This window comes from Cherax quadricarinatus, chromosome 67, assembly GCF_038502225.1.
Source record: "Cherax quadricarinatus isolate ZL_2023a chromosome 67, ASM3850222v1, whole genome shotgun sequence".
Lineage (NCBI taxonomy): Eukaryota > Metazoa > Arthropoda > Malacostraca > Decapoda > Parastacidae > Cherax > Cherax quadricarinatus.
Window position 1 is genome coordinate 4,654,939 of NC_091358.1, and position 15,157 is coordinate 4,670,095.

Here is a 15,157-nt window from a genome sequence, read left to right on the forward strand (position 1 = left end):
CATTCTAATACTGCATTTTTAAAACTATTCCAACCCTCTTCAACCCCCCCACTACTCATCTTTGCACTAGCCCACCTTTCTGCTAATAGTCTCTTATATCTCGCCCGAACTTCCTCCTCCCTTAGTTTATACACTTTCACCTCCCTCTTACTTGTTGTTGCCACCTTCCTCTTTTCCCATCTACCTCTTACTCTAACTGTAGCTACAACTAAATAATGATCCGATATATCAGTTGCCCCTCTATAAACATGTACATCCTGGAGCCTACCCATCAACCTTTTATCCACCAATACACAATCTAACAAACTACGTGCTACATCATACCTTGTATATTTATTTATCCTCTTTTTCATAAAATATGTATTACTTATTACCAAATTTCTTTCTACACATAGCTCAATTAAAGGCTCCCCATTTACATTTACCCCTGGCACCCCAAATTTACCTACTACTCCCTCTATAACATTTTTACCCACTTTAGCATTGAAATCCCCAACCACCATTACTCTCACACTTGATTCAAAACTCCCCACGCATTCACTCAACATTTCCCAGAATCTCTCTCTCTCCTCTACACTTCTCTCTTCTCCAGGTGCATACACGCTTACTATAACCCACTTTTCACATCCAATCTTTATTTTACTCCACATAATCCTTGAATTTATACATTTGTAGTCCCTCTTTTCCTGCCATAGCTTATCCTTCAACATTATTGCTACTCCTTCTTTAGCTCTAACTCTATTTGAAACCCCTGACCTAATCCCATTTATTCCATTTATTCCATTTTATCCCATTTATCCCATTTATTATTATTATTATTATTATTATTAATTATTATTATTATTATTATTATTATTATTATTATTATTAAGTATTATTTTACTTTATTGGACATAGAAGAAAACACATTTACCATCATTCATTCTGTTGCTGTATTTCCAAAAATGTGCTGACATCACAATTCAGATTACCCTCTAACTGCAACATCCCTACCCCTTTTTCAGAGTGTAGGCACTGTCCTTCCTGCCTTCAGGACACAAATCATAATAACATGTTTCACACAGTATGAAAAGAGGTGACTTGAGAGTAAAAAAAAATCAGATTTTTTGTTCCCCAGCTTACCCACAATTCAGAGAGGTTTAGAGGTTAGTTGTGAATCGTTTCATCAAATGTATTGTGACTTATTCTTACGTTTGTTGCAATAATGTTGGTAGAATTAACAACATTATGTTAGGTAAAAGGACACGTGAAACTAATGCAACATTTTATTGTGGTAGCGTTTCACTTTCCAGGAGCTTTGTCAAGCCTTTATGGTAACGGCTTGATAAAGCTCCTGGAGAGCGAAACATTGCCACAATAAAATGTCACATTAGTTACACATATGTCCTTTTACCTAACATACATGTTTGTTGTTCTAGCATGCTTATGTAAAGTTATTATGATAAAGAAGAAATCACCATCACTCAGACTGCTACCAACCTTCAGTATTAGTATATAAATGTTGAGAAGCCTAAATACAACATAATGATTTGGCTAGTGAGTATAGATACTGTGTATTTTATAATTTATTGTAAGATTAACTTTCTTTTTTTAAGAGAAATCCTTAGCTACTCTCTTGATTCCATATTACACTAAAGAAATATGTTTTTGATTTGATTTTTTAGTTGTACAGTGGTCCCCCGCTTTTCGTAGTTCCCGGCAATCGTAAATATCGCCAATCATAGGGGTATTTTCGTATAAACATGGACTCGCTTTTCATTGGTTGACTTGCGAGTCGTAGTTCATCCGGGACGCGTACCCACAGTGTGAGCCAGGGCGGCAGCCAGTCTGGCATTGTTTACCAGTGAGTGAAGGTCCCCTCACGTGCTCCAGCGAAATATTTCATAATATTCCATTTATTTTAGTGCTTGCAAGTACTAAGTAAGCTACCATGGCTCCAAAGAAAGCTCCTAGTGCCAAGCCTGTGGTAAAGAAGGTGAGAAATACGATTGAATTTAAGAAAACCATCATTGAACAATATGAAAGTGGTACAAGTGTGGCCGAACTGTCCAGGATGTATAAGAAACCCTACGCAACCTTATGTTCCATAGTGGCCAAGAAAAATGGAAATAAAGGACGCTGTTGTTGCAAAGGGAGTAACAATGCTGACAAAAATGAGATCAGCAGTACTGGAAGAGGTTGAGAAGTTATTATTGGTGTGGATAAATGAGAAAGAATTAGCAGGAGATACTCTTATGACTTCGATTATTTGTGAAAAGGCTAGGCAGTTGCATGAAGATTTGGTAAAGAAATTGCCTGCAAATAGTGGTGATGTGAGTGAATTTAAGGCCAGCAATGGCTGGTTTGAGAGATTTAAGAACTGTACTGGCATACACATTGTGGTAAGGCATGGTGAGGCTGCCAGTTCGGACCACAAGGCGGCTGAAAAATATGTGCATGAATTCCAGGAGTACATAGAGGCTGAAGGACTGAAACCTGAACAAGTGTTCAATTGTGACGAAACAGGCCTCTTTTGGAAGAAAATGCCAAAGAGGACCTTCATTACACAAGAGGAAAAGGAAATGCCAGGACACAAGCCTATGAAAGACAGGCTGATGCTAATGTTCTGTGTTAATGCTAGTGGGGATTTCAAAGTGAAGCCATTACTAGTGTACCATTCTGAAAATCCCAGAGTGTTCAGGAAAAACAATGTTATGAAGAGTAAATTGTGTGTGTTTTGGAAATCTAATAGTAAGGCATGGGTCACGAGGGAAATTTTCGTCGAGTGGTTCAATGAAGTGTTTGGCCCTAGTGTAAAGGAGTATCTCCTGGAAAAGAAATTGGATCTCAAGTGCCTGCTAGTAATGGACAATGCACCTGCTCATCCTCCAAACTTGGATGACCTAATTTTCGAGTAGTTTGGGTTCATCACAGTAAAGTTCTTGCCCCCAAATACCACTCCTCTCCTCCAACCCTTAGACCAGCAGGTTATTGCAAACTTTAAAAACTACACAAAAGCAATGTTTCACAGGTCCTTGACTGTGACCACAGACACTCACTTGACCCTAAGGGAATTTTGGAGAGAACACGTCAGCATCCTCCATTGCATAACCCTTATAGGTATGGCTTGGAAGGGAGTGACTACCAGGACTTTGAACTCTGCCTGGAGAAAATTGTGGCCAGATTGTGTCGACAAGAGGGATTTTGAAGGATTTGGGACTGACCCTAATGAGCCTATGTCTGTTGTAAAATCAATTGTGGCACTGGGGAGTTCCATGGGGTTGGATGTGAGTTTGGAGGATGTGGAAGAATTGGTGGAAGACCACAATGAAGAGCTCACCACTGAGGAGCTGCAAGAGCTTCAGCAGGAAGAGCAACACATCGCAGCTCAGAATCTTGCTGCAGAGGAGGAGGAAGAGAGATGGAAGAAGGTGCCTTCTTCAGAAATTAAAGAGATTTTTACTATGTGGGGTAAGATGGAAAGCTTTATGGAGAAACATCACCCTAACAAGGTTGTTGCAAGCCAGGTTGGCAACATGTACAGTGACAAAGTCTTGGGCTATTTTAGGGAAGTGTTAAAGAGACGCCAGAAACAGAGCTCTCTCCACAGTTATTTTGCGAGACAGGACTCCAGTGACTCTCAAGGTGGTCCTAGTGGCATTAAGAAACAGAGAAGAGAAACAACCCCAGAAAAGCAAATGGTACCTGAGGTGTTGATGGAAGGGGATTCCCCTTCCAAACTATAAACAATCCACTCTCCTCCTCCTCCTCCTCCTCCAGTCTCCCATACACTAAGAAGAATCTCCAATAAAGGTAAGTGTTATGCTGTTAATGTTTCATTCATCATTTCCCATTGTATTGTTTATGTACTACATGTATATTTCATGTAAAAAATTTTTTTGTTTTAATACTTCTGGGTGTCAGGAACGGATTAATTGTATTTACATTATTTCTCATGGGGAAAATTGATTCGTAAATCGTAAATTTCATTTATAGTAACGGCTCTAGGAACGGATTAATTACGAAAAACGAGGGACCACTGTATTTTAAAAAGATTGGTGTGTGCCAAAAGGCACATTATAATTTGTAATTGTGTATGAATATATTTCACGTTTATATATATATATATATTTTTTTTTTTTCCAAAATTCACTCTTAATTTTCAAAATACTTCAGAAAAAGAGTTTAGTCAGAATTTTTGTGGATATTGAGTGAAGAGCAGATTTTCTGAAACAATAGTTGTTTCAATTGTTGGAAATTTATACCATCGTATATTTTATTTGTCAAGTGGAAACTGTACCTTCATCTATGACCACAAGCTTCACCAGTATCAGCGAATCGGAAGGAGACATATATAATCCGCTGGGGCACGGCAGCCTGACCCTTGATCCTGTCCGCATCTCCCAGGTCCTCTTCCAGGACCAGCCTCACTTTGAAAAAGGTACATTGTTTCTCCATAGAACAATTGTTGGGTAGCGGTCGTGTAAGTTTGTATGGCTTCGTGGTTTCCAGTTGATTTTGCAATGATAAGGGCCTTGGGTTATTGGTGAAGGTTGAGATGTGTATTTTTTGTTTTTCTTAAGGTAGTTAAATTTTTTTTTACATTTAAGCCTGATTGTCCCATTTTTACACAAGCTGTCTGTAGCCTGTACATTGTCTTTTATCCTCTCATATTTGTCTTTTGCTGTTCCACCTTCCATTGTCTCTCCTTAACACTCTCTTTTACCCCTTATGTATGTTTCCTTAATTTCTTATACATATTTACCTCACTTATGTATTCTTCCAATAACCTCCTCATTTTTTCCCTATTTATGTATTCTTTCTTTAACATCCTCTTTTTATTATCCTACTCATCTATTTTTTTGTAATGAATATCTTTTTTCATTCATTGCTATATATCCATAGTGTTTTTTATTTTTTTTTACTTTCTTAACCTTCTTTTTCCTACCGGTTTCATATAATAAGTACTGGTATTGCACTTAGAAATAATGCTATAAGTACAGTGATTGAGCTCTCATATATATATATGTTGAAAATAACAAATGTTTACCTTGGTGTGTGTAGTATCTCAGACCTTGAGTTCTTGACTGCTTACATTCGTTTTGTATATTTTTATTTTTAACACGCTAGTTGTCTCCCACCAAGGTAGGGTGACATGAAAAAGAAACACTCACCATCATTCACACTATCACTGTTTTGCCAGAGGTGTGCAGATATGACAGTTTGCATGTATATGGTGTAGTTAGGTAACTAAAATTGCTTTTCAGGAAACTACATATCATCCCCTTGCATCTGTTTTTTCTTCACATTTCATCTCTTTCCATGTCAGAGATGTCCTTCCTCCAGGAACATTTCTGCTCTAATGGGGATGGCATTGTGTAGAATTTTTTGAAAGAACATTTTGAGTGTTATAAAGTGAAGTAACTTTTTTTGGCCAACACATACACACAGCTTCTAACTAAATAATAAGATACAGTGGCAAAAATGACTTAAGTAAGTGGCACACAAACATTAGTGATCAGATTTGTTTACTCTGCTGGTGCTCCAAAACAAAGTACTGTAGCATCACTGTGGTCTAGTCATAAAGTATTAGGGAATCTCAAAATAGATCTAAAGCATATTAACTCAGCTGGAAGGTATGTTATGGTATACAGTTATCAGAAGAAGTGGTCATAACTATGAACCATAGAAGAAAAACTGCTTCAAAATACAAGTAGGTTTTTTGTTACAAACACTGGTAGAACAGTACAGTACAGTGGAACCTCAAAAATCGAACGTATCACATATCGAACGTTTCGAAAATAGGACCATTTTTTCGGACAAACTGTGTCCCTATTATCGAACGTGCCCCTATTTTCGGACCGCCAGGTATGGGACCTGTCTGCCGCCCGCTCTGTCCGCATCCCCGCGCAGGCGCCGTGAGCAGTCTAGCTTTGTTTATGCTTGAGTGAACACTAACCTGTGCTCTCATTCATGCATTTTACGATTATTTCATTGTGTTTAGTGCTTGTGGGACTGTGAAATAAGCTGCCATGGGCCCAAAGAAACTTGCTAGTGGTACCCCTGTGGTAAAGAAAGTGAGAAACACCATAGATGTGAAGAAGGAAATAATACAGAAGTATGAGAGTGGTGTGAGACTTGCTGAGCTTGCCAGGATATATGGGAAAAACAAGTCGACCATCAGTTCTATCCTGTCAAAGAAAGAACAAATCAAGGAAGCTGATGTTGCGAAAGGTGTTAATATAGGGAGTGGATGAGGTGCCTTCTTCAAAGATTAAGGAGATTTGTGCCAAGTGGAATGATGTCCAAATGTTTGTGCAGAAGTACCACCCTGAGCAAGCTGAAACAAGCCATCTTTGCAACAAGTTCAGTGACAGAACCATGTCCCATTTTAGGGAAATGTTAAAGAGGTGCCAAAAACAGAGGACTGTGGACAGTTATTTTGTGAGACAGGGGTCCAGTAACTCTCAAGCTGGTCCTAGTGGCATTAAAAGACAGAGAAGGGAAGTAACCCCAGAGAGGGTTTTACCTGAAGTCCTCATGGAGGGGGATTCTCCTTCCAAACACTAACCCCAACTCCCTCTCTCCTCCTCCCTATCTTCCAGATGCCATCACCAATCTTCAATAAAGGTAAGTAAAAATGTTATTTTATAAGTATTACTATACATAATTAAAAACTATAGTATTTGTTGTATGTAAAACTGTAATTAATCTCTATAAACTGTATTTTTTGTGTGAATATTTTTGGGTTTCTGGAACAGATTAATTGTATTTCCATTATTTCTTATGGGAAATATTGCTTCGAATTTCAGACTTTTCGAATTTAGAACTAGCTCCTGGAACGGATTAAGTTCGATTTTTGAGGTTCCACTGTACGTATATTGTTTACAAGTAGAGGTAGTGTACTACCACTAGAGGTAGAAAGGGCAGTGCCTTCACTCTGAATGAGGGGTAGAGATGTTACAGTTAGAGGGAGGTAATCTGATTGTGATAACAGCACACTTTGGAAAAGATGGCAATTGAGTGAATGAGGGTGAATGTGTTTTCTTCTTTGGATTGCCCAGCTTTTGCAGGTGACGTACATTGAATTTAAAAAATAATACAATAATTATAATGATAATTTGGAATTTTATTATTTTTGAATGTCAGTTCTTCCAAGAAATTCACAATTGCTTGTACACCAAGCCCTAAATTCAACACCACAAACAATGAAGAAGAAATACTACAGTTAGTATTCAAGAGTGACAGTACGATCATCAGGATTTTTTGCTCTAGAACATGTGCTATGGAGGCAAAGAAGGGAATGTATGAAAGTATAGTAGTACCAACACTCTTATATGGGTGTGAAGCTTGGGTGGTAAATGCAGCAGCGAGGAGACGGTTGGAGGCAGTGGAGATGTCCTGTCTAAGGGCAATGTGTGGTGTAAATATTATGGAGAAAATTCGGAGTGTGGAGTTAATAAAAGTATTAATCAGAGGGCAGAAGAGGGGTTGTTGAGGTGGTTTGGTCATTTAAAAAGAATGGATCAAAGTAGAATGACATGGAGAGCATTTAAATCTGTAGGGGAAGGAAGGCGGGGTAGGGGTCGTCCTTGAAAAGGTTGGAAGGAAGGGGTAAGGGAAGTTTTGTGAGCGAGGGGCTTGGACTTCCAACAGGCGTGCATGAGCGTGTTTGATAGGAATGAATGGAGACGAATGGTATTTGGGACCTGACGATCTGTTGGAGTGTAAGCAGGGTAATATTTAGTGAAGGGATTCAGGGAAACCGGTTATTTTATATAGCTGGACTTGAGTCCTGGAAATGGGAAGTACAATGCCTGAGCACCTCTGCAAAAACAGTGATTATGTATGAGTGAGGTGAAAGTGTTGAATGATGATGAAAGTATTTTCTTTTTGGGGATTTTCTTTCGTTTTGGGTCACCCTGCCTCGGTGGGAGACGGCCGACTTGTTAAAAAAAAAAAAAAAAAATGTGCTTTCAGCTGAGACATATGAATGATATCTCCTCAAGAGCACAAGGTTCAGTCAGTCTAAAAGGGTCTGCAGCAATTCACAAAAACATTCCCAAGCCCAATGTACAAGGTACAGTGGAACCTCAAAAATCGAACTTTCTTTGGTCCAGAAGGCTGTTCAAGTGCCACTACCGTACGAATTTATTCCCATCAGGAATAATGTAAGTTAGATTAGTTCATTTAAGACCCTCAAAAATACACTTATAAAAGCACTTACAAAAATACACTTACATAATTGGTTGAGTTGGGAGCAGTTCGATTTTTGAGGTTCCAGTGTACAAGCATATCATCAAGATACTTGGGTTCATTAAACTTTTTTAAACATGTTGGCCATTTCCCACCAAGGCAGAGTGACCCCAAGAGAAAGAAAAACCCAAACACTAATAAAACCCAAGTACTGATAAACAAGGTATGTACAGTGGACCCCCGGTTAACGATATTTTTTCACTCCAGAAGTATGTTCAGGTGCCAGTACTGACCGAATTTGTTCCCATAAGGAATATTGTGAAGTAGATTAGTCCATTTCAGACCCCCAAACATACACGTGCAAACGCACTTACATAAATACACTTACATAATTGGTCGCATTCGGAGGTGATCGTTATGCGGGGGTCCACTGTACGTAGTAGGTTGGTGGACAGAAACTGCCCAGGGAGGTATTACTGTCCTGCCAAGTGAGTGTAAAATAGAAACCTGTAATTGTTTTACATGGTAGTAGGATTGCTGGTGTCTTTTTTTTTTTTGTCTCATGAACATACAAGATTTCAGGTACGTCTTGCTACTTCTACTAGTACCATCCGACTTATGACTGAGCTTGGTTCCGGTCGTAAGTCAAAATGGACGCAAGTCGAACCTTAGAAAATTGCCGACATACTGGGTAGGGCACAATGTCAAACCTTTGCTATGTTAAGTATACCTACATACTGTCGTATGTTACTTTTTACTAAATATTTTACTGCTGTATATCAACATCACAGTTATTGTAATGATTTTATTTTATTGTTATATATTTGTATTTCATTTTTTACTTTTTATGCTTTTAGTACTGTATTTTATACTGTAAGGTTTAGGAGAAACACTGTGTACAGCACAAACAGTTGTTCATTTCTGAGAACATTTGCATACGAAACAGTGTGTTCGAATTCACTTCGAATGTAAGAAACTGAAAACATTCGTATGCATGAATAGAAAAGTACAAAATAACTTAGGTACATATGTACGGTACAGTACAGTTAATACAGTATGATGCTGCTGATAGGGCAGGGTAACTCAAAGTGATGCTGCCTGAGTGATGTACTCACCTATTTGTGGTTGCAGGGGTCAAGTCATAGCTCCTGGCTCTGCCTCTTCACTGAATGCTTCTAGGTCCTCTCTCTCCCTGCTTCATGAGCTTTATCAAACCTCATCTTAAAACTATGTATGGTTCCCGCCTCCACTACATCACTTTCTAGGCTATTCCACTGCCTGACAACTCTATGACTGAAGAAATATTTCCCATCATTCCTTTGACTCATCTGAGTCTTCAACTTCCAATTGTGACCCCTTGTTTCTGTGTCCCATCTCTGGAACATCCTGTCTTTGTCCACCTTGTCTATTCTGTGCAGTATTTTATATGTTGTTATTGTGTCTCCCCTGACCCTCCTGTCCTCCAGTGTTGTCAGGCCAATTTCCCTTAACCTTTCATCCTTTCATTGTGGGACAATCCCCATAGCTCTGGGACTCATCTTGTTGCAAACCTTTGCACTTTCTCTAATTTCTTGACATGCTTGACCAGGTGTGGATTCCAAACTGGTGCTGCATACTCCAGTATGGGCCTGACGTATATGGTATACAGAGTCTTGAACAATTCCTTACTGAGGTATCGGAATGCTATCCTTAGGTTTGCCAGACGCCCTTATGCTGCAGCAGTTATCTGATTGATGTGTGCCTCAGGAGATGTGCTCGGTATTATACTCACCCCAAGATCTTTTTCCTTGAGTGAGGTATGTAGGCTTTGGCCACCTAGACTATACTCTGTCTGTGGTCTTCTTTGTCCTTCCCCCATCTTCATTACTTTGCATTTGGCAGGGTTAAATTCAAAGAGACAGTTGCTGGACCAGGCTTGTAGCCTGTCTAGGTCCCTTTGTAGTCCTGCCTGATCCTCAACTGATTTAATTCTCCTCATTGACTTCACATCATCTGCAAACAATGACACTTCTGAGTTTATCCCTTCCGTTATGTCATTCACATATACCAAAAACAGCACAAGTCTTAGGACTGACCCCTGTGGAACCTCGCTTGTCACAGGTGCCCACTCTGACACCTCATCACGTACCATGACTCATTGTTGCCTCCCTGTCAGATATTCTCTGATCCATTGCAGTGCCTTTCCTGTTATGTGTGCCTGATCCTCTAGCTTTTGCTTTAACCTCTTGTGAGGAACTGCGTCAAAGGCCTTCTTGCAGTCCAAGAAAATACAGTCTATCCACCCCTCTCTCTCTTGTCTTACTACTGTCACCTTGTCATAAAACTCCAGTAGGTTTTTGACACAGAATTTTCCTTCCCTGAAACCATGCTGGTTGTCAATTATACACTTGTTTCTTTCCAAGTGCTCCACCATTCTCCTCCTGATGATCTCCATGACTTTGGATACTATACACGTTAGTGACACAGATCTGTAGTTTAATGCCTTGTGTCTATCTCCTTTTTTAAAAATTGGGACTACATTTGATATCTTCCATATCTCAGGTAGTTGCCCAGTTTCAATGGATGTGTTGAAGATCTTTGTTAGTGGCACACACAGCATCTCTGCTCCCTCTCTAAGAACCCACGGAGAGATGTTGTCTGGTCCCACCTCCTTTGAGGTGGGACCAGAGCTTCTTCACCTCCTCGGTTATGTGTACCTCATCCAGTACTTGTTGGTGTACCCCCGTTCTGAATTCCTGGAGTCCTACCCGTTTCCACTGTAAATACTTCTTTAAATCTCATGTTGAGTTCCTCACGTACCTCTTGGTCGTTTCTTGTGAACTCTCCACCATCTTTCCTCAGCCTGATTACCTGGTCCTTGACTGTTGTTTTCCTCCTGATGTGGCTATGCAACAGCTTCGGGTCAGACTTGACTTTCAATGCTGTCATTTTCGTATTGTTGCTGGGCCTCCCTTCTTATCTGTGCATATTCATTTCTGGCTCTTCGGCTGATCTCTTTATTTTCCTGGGTTCTTTGTTTTCTGTACCTTTTCCATTGTCTAGTGCACCTAGTTTTTGCCTCCCTACACCTTTGGGTGAACCTAGGACTTGTTCTGGTCTTCCCATTATTTCTGTTTCCTTTTGGAACACACCTCTCCTCCACTGCGCATTGCCACGAGTAGTGGTCAACTGTCGTACGGCTGTATGCATTGTCCCACCCAGCCCTGCTGCCAGACATATGGTCGTAAGTACGAGTGGTCGTGTGTCAAGCAGGTCATAAGGCAGATGGTACTTGTACTTACACTTAAGTTACACTACACTTGCATGTACAATCATATATTTATACACCCCTCTGTGTTTTCTTCTGTTTTCTTACTAGTTCTTGTTTATTTCCTCTTATCTCCATGGGGAAGTGGAACAGAATTCTTCCTCCATAAGCCATGTGTGTTGTAAGAGGCGATTAACATTCTGGGAGCGAAGGGCTAGTGACCCCTTTTCCTATATGCATTACTAAAGTTAAAATGAGAAACTTATATTTTTCTTTTTGGGCCACCCTGCCTTGGTGGGATACGGCTGGTTTGTTGAAATAAGATTAATAAACAAAGGTTATATTTAATTCTTGCCTTGATAGGGTGCCGATGCAAGTATGAACTAATGAGAGCTCCAGTTATGAGTGAGAATACTAGTCTATCTCCACCATTCAGTTGAGACTGAAGTCTTTTAGCAAGTGGTTAAGCAGACCCATAAGGAAACATTTGCAAATATCATTTCAAAGAGGAAACAAATATGTGGATAAGGACCAAGGTTCTTTGCTTGTTAGGATATTTGCTAACTGCTTAAAGATTGCAAATCCAAAAACTGCAAGATTTAGCAATTTAATTGGGACACAATGAAATGACAATAAAGAATCCAGGTAGATGCCCAGAGTCCTCTTTGATCCCACAGGCTGTAAACTGACAGCACAACAATAAAAATCACGAAAATCTCCTATCTGTACTTTACTGAGGTTTACCCTGACAAGAAAACTCATTTAGTTTCAATTTTCTTTTTGTCATCCAAGTCTGAATACCTAGTAAAAGATAGCTAAAGCCGTTTTGCATCTTCCACATATAGAATGGAAGGCATACTAGTGAAATAGTTAATTGCCTTAAAACAGAACTCAAAGTGGGCAAAATCGCCAATGTGTAAATTGCGCCCAGACCGCTAACTTTGCACCTGCACAATTCCATAAATTTTTCATTAAATTTCATAATTTTGGTGTCAGTACCTTCAGAATAAGATTCTCCACCATTTCAGATTTTTTTAAGTGTGGACACTGAGAGCACTATAAATTCTAGGTGTCTGGACAGTGAGAGGGTTAAAGAAGTAATAGTTTAGTAGACAGGAATGTACTACCATCCTGTTGCCATAAGGCAGGTTTCTTGATGCTGGTAAAAAGCTCTTGATCCAAGGAATTTAACCTGCCATCCCCTTCCTTGGAATAAACTTGAATACCTTCCATTTCCCCAGGTATTGTCTGACCCTTATAGGTTTAGTGCTTCCCCAAGAATACAGATGTAAACTACCATGAGTGTTAAAAAAGGAAACCTGTAATAAATTGTGGATGATTGATGTTTTTTTTCTTTTTGCCTTATTAACAATTAAGATGACGGGTAAATCTTAAAAATTTATAATTGCATTCTGTATACATTATCAGACTTACTTTTATGTATGTTTCTTAATTGCTCTTGCTCCCATAAAATTTCCTTTCCAATTTACGAGGTCCAATCAGAGACTAGGGCCGTTAGTTGATGTATAGTATAATCAAGTGACATAGATGCCAAGTTAATGTTTATTTTGTGCTAATACATGTGGATGACAACAAGTGAGTGGATGAGATTGTCATGTCTGCCTTATCACAAATGATCCATCTGAGATGTTCTCTCTTACTTTGCCTGGTGATTAGGCCCACTACTTTTAGGTCTTAACAGCCTTGTTGAGATGCTGTTGGTCCCCACTAGCTCAGCAATAATAATAATATTATTATTATTATTATTATTTTTATTATTATTATTATTATTATTATTACTACTACTACTACTACTACTACTACCACATTCATGGGGAGCACTAACCTGCAAGGCAATGGCATAAATTCTGGATTTTTGTCATTTATGTCTGGATGAATTTAATCCAAGCACTTCCTTCTAAAATTTCTCTCATAACTGTTGTGTACCAGTGCTGAATGACCCTAATTGGTTTAGAGCTTTTCATGAATATAATATACTAATAGTAAAGGGAATAACATCATTTTGCACATATGAATTGCAAGATTAGGAAGTTTATAGATAATATTCATGATATTTATTATAAAAAGATAGACACACACTTTTTCATCTTTCTTTCAACAAACCGGCCATATCCCACCAAGGCAGGGTGGCCCAAAAAGAAAAGCAAAAGTTTCTCTTTTTAACTTCAGTAATGTCGACAGAAGGAATTACTAGCCCCTTGCTCCTGGCTTGTTAGTTGCCTCTTACAACACGCATGGCTTACGGAGGAAGAATTCTGTTCCACTTCCCCATTGAGATAAGAGGAAATAAACAAGAACGAGAACTAGTAAGAAAATAAAAGAAATCCCAGAGGGGTGTGTATGTATATGCTTGTACATGTATGTGTAGTGTGACCTAAGTGTAAGTAGAAGTAGAAAGACATACCTGAAATCTTTCATGTTTATTAGACAAAAAAAAAAAAAAAAAAAGACACCAGCAATCCTACCATCATGTAACAATTACAGGCTTTCGTTTTATGCTCACTTGGTAGGACAGTAATACCTCCCTGTGTGTGTGTGTGTGTGTGTGTGTGTGTGCGCACACACACACACACACACACACACACAGAGTCAGTCAGTTCCTCACAAGAGATTAGTGCAGAAACTAAGAGGATCAGGCACATATAACAGGAAGGGCACTACAATGGATCAGAGAATACCTGACATGGAGGCAACAACGAGTCATGGTACGTGATGAGGTATCACAGTGGGCACCTGTGACAAGCAGGGTCCCACAGGGGTCGGTCCTAGGACCAGTGTTATTTTTGGTATATGTGAACGACATGATGGAAGGGTTAGACTCAGAAGTGTCCCTGTTCGCAGATGATGTGAAGTTAATGAGGAGAATTAAATCAGATGAGGATCAGGCAGGACTTCAAAGAGACCTGGACAGACTGGACACCTGGTCCAGCAACTGGCTTCTCGAATTTAACCCCACCAAATGCAAAGTCATGAAGATCGGGGAAGGGCACAGAAGACTGCAGACAGAGTATAGGCTAAGTGGCCAAAGACTGCAAACCTCGCTCAAGGAGAAAGATCTTGAGGTGAGTATAACACCGAGCATGTCTCCGGAAGCACTCATCAACCAGATAACTGCTGCAGCATGTGGGCTCCTGGCAAACCTGAGAACAGCGTTCTGAAACCTTAGTAAGGAATCGTTCAAGACACTGTACACCGTGTATGTCAGGCCCATACTGGAGTATGCAGCACCTGTTTGGAACCCGCACTTGATCAAGCACGTCAAGAAGTTAGAGAAAGTGCAAAGGTTTGCGACAAGGTTAGTTCCAGAGCTAAGGGGAATGTCCTATGAAGAAAGGTTAAGGGAAATCGGCCTGACGACACTGGAGGACAGGAGGGTCAGAGGAGACATGATAACGACATATAAAATACTGCGCGGAATGTACAAGGTGGACAAAGACAGGATGTTCCAGGGAGGGGACACAGAAACAAGAGGTCACAATTGGAAGTTGAAGACTCAGATGAGTCAAAGGGATGTTAGGAAGTATTTCTTCAGTCATAGAGTTGTCAGGCAGTGGAATAGCCTAGAAAGTGATATGTTGTTGTTGTTTGTCCGTCGATTCGACGAGGACCATCTAGTCATCCTGGGGTCAAAGTTGGTGGGTACGCAGGTGACTTGTCAGGCCAGTCCGCGCACGAAACGTTCTCTGGCAGTGTGGACAGGGAAGGGTGGGGGCA

General features: G+C 39.8%; 1 protein-coding gene across 3 annotated transcripts in view; it reads left to right on the top strand.

Moving 5' to 3' along the window:
• Positions 1 to 15,157, top strand: part of LOC128699621 (TATA element modulatory factor) — a 104,591-nt gene that overhangs the window by 27,030 nt on the left and 62,404 nt on the right. For 2 of the 3 annotated variants that reach the window (XM_053792352.2, XM_053792351.2), the window contains exon 12: positions 4,268 to 4,420. The exons of the other annotated variant lie outside the window; for it this stretch is intronic. In XM_053792352.2, coding sequence (XP_053648327.2) covers positions 4,268 to 4,420 — 153 coding nt within the window. The remainder of the gene's footprint in view (positions 1 to 4,267; positions 4,421 to 15,157) is intronic. 3 annotated transcript variants of the gene reach the window in all.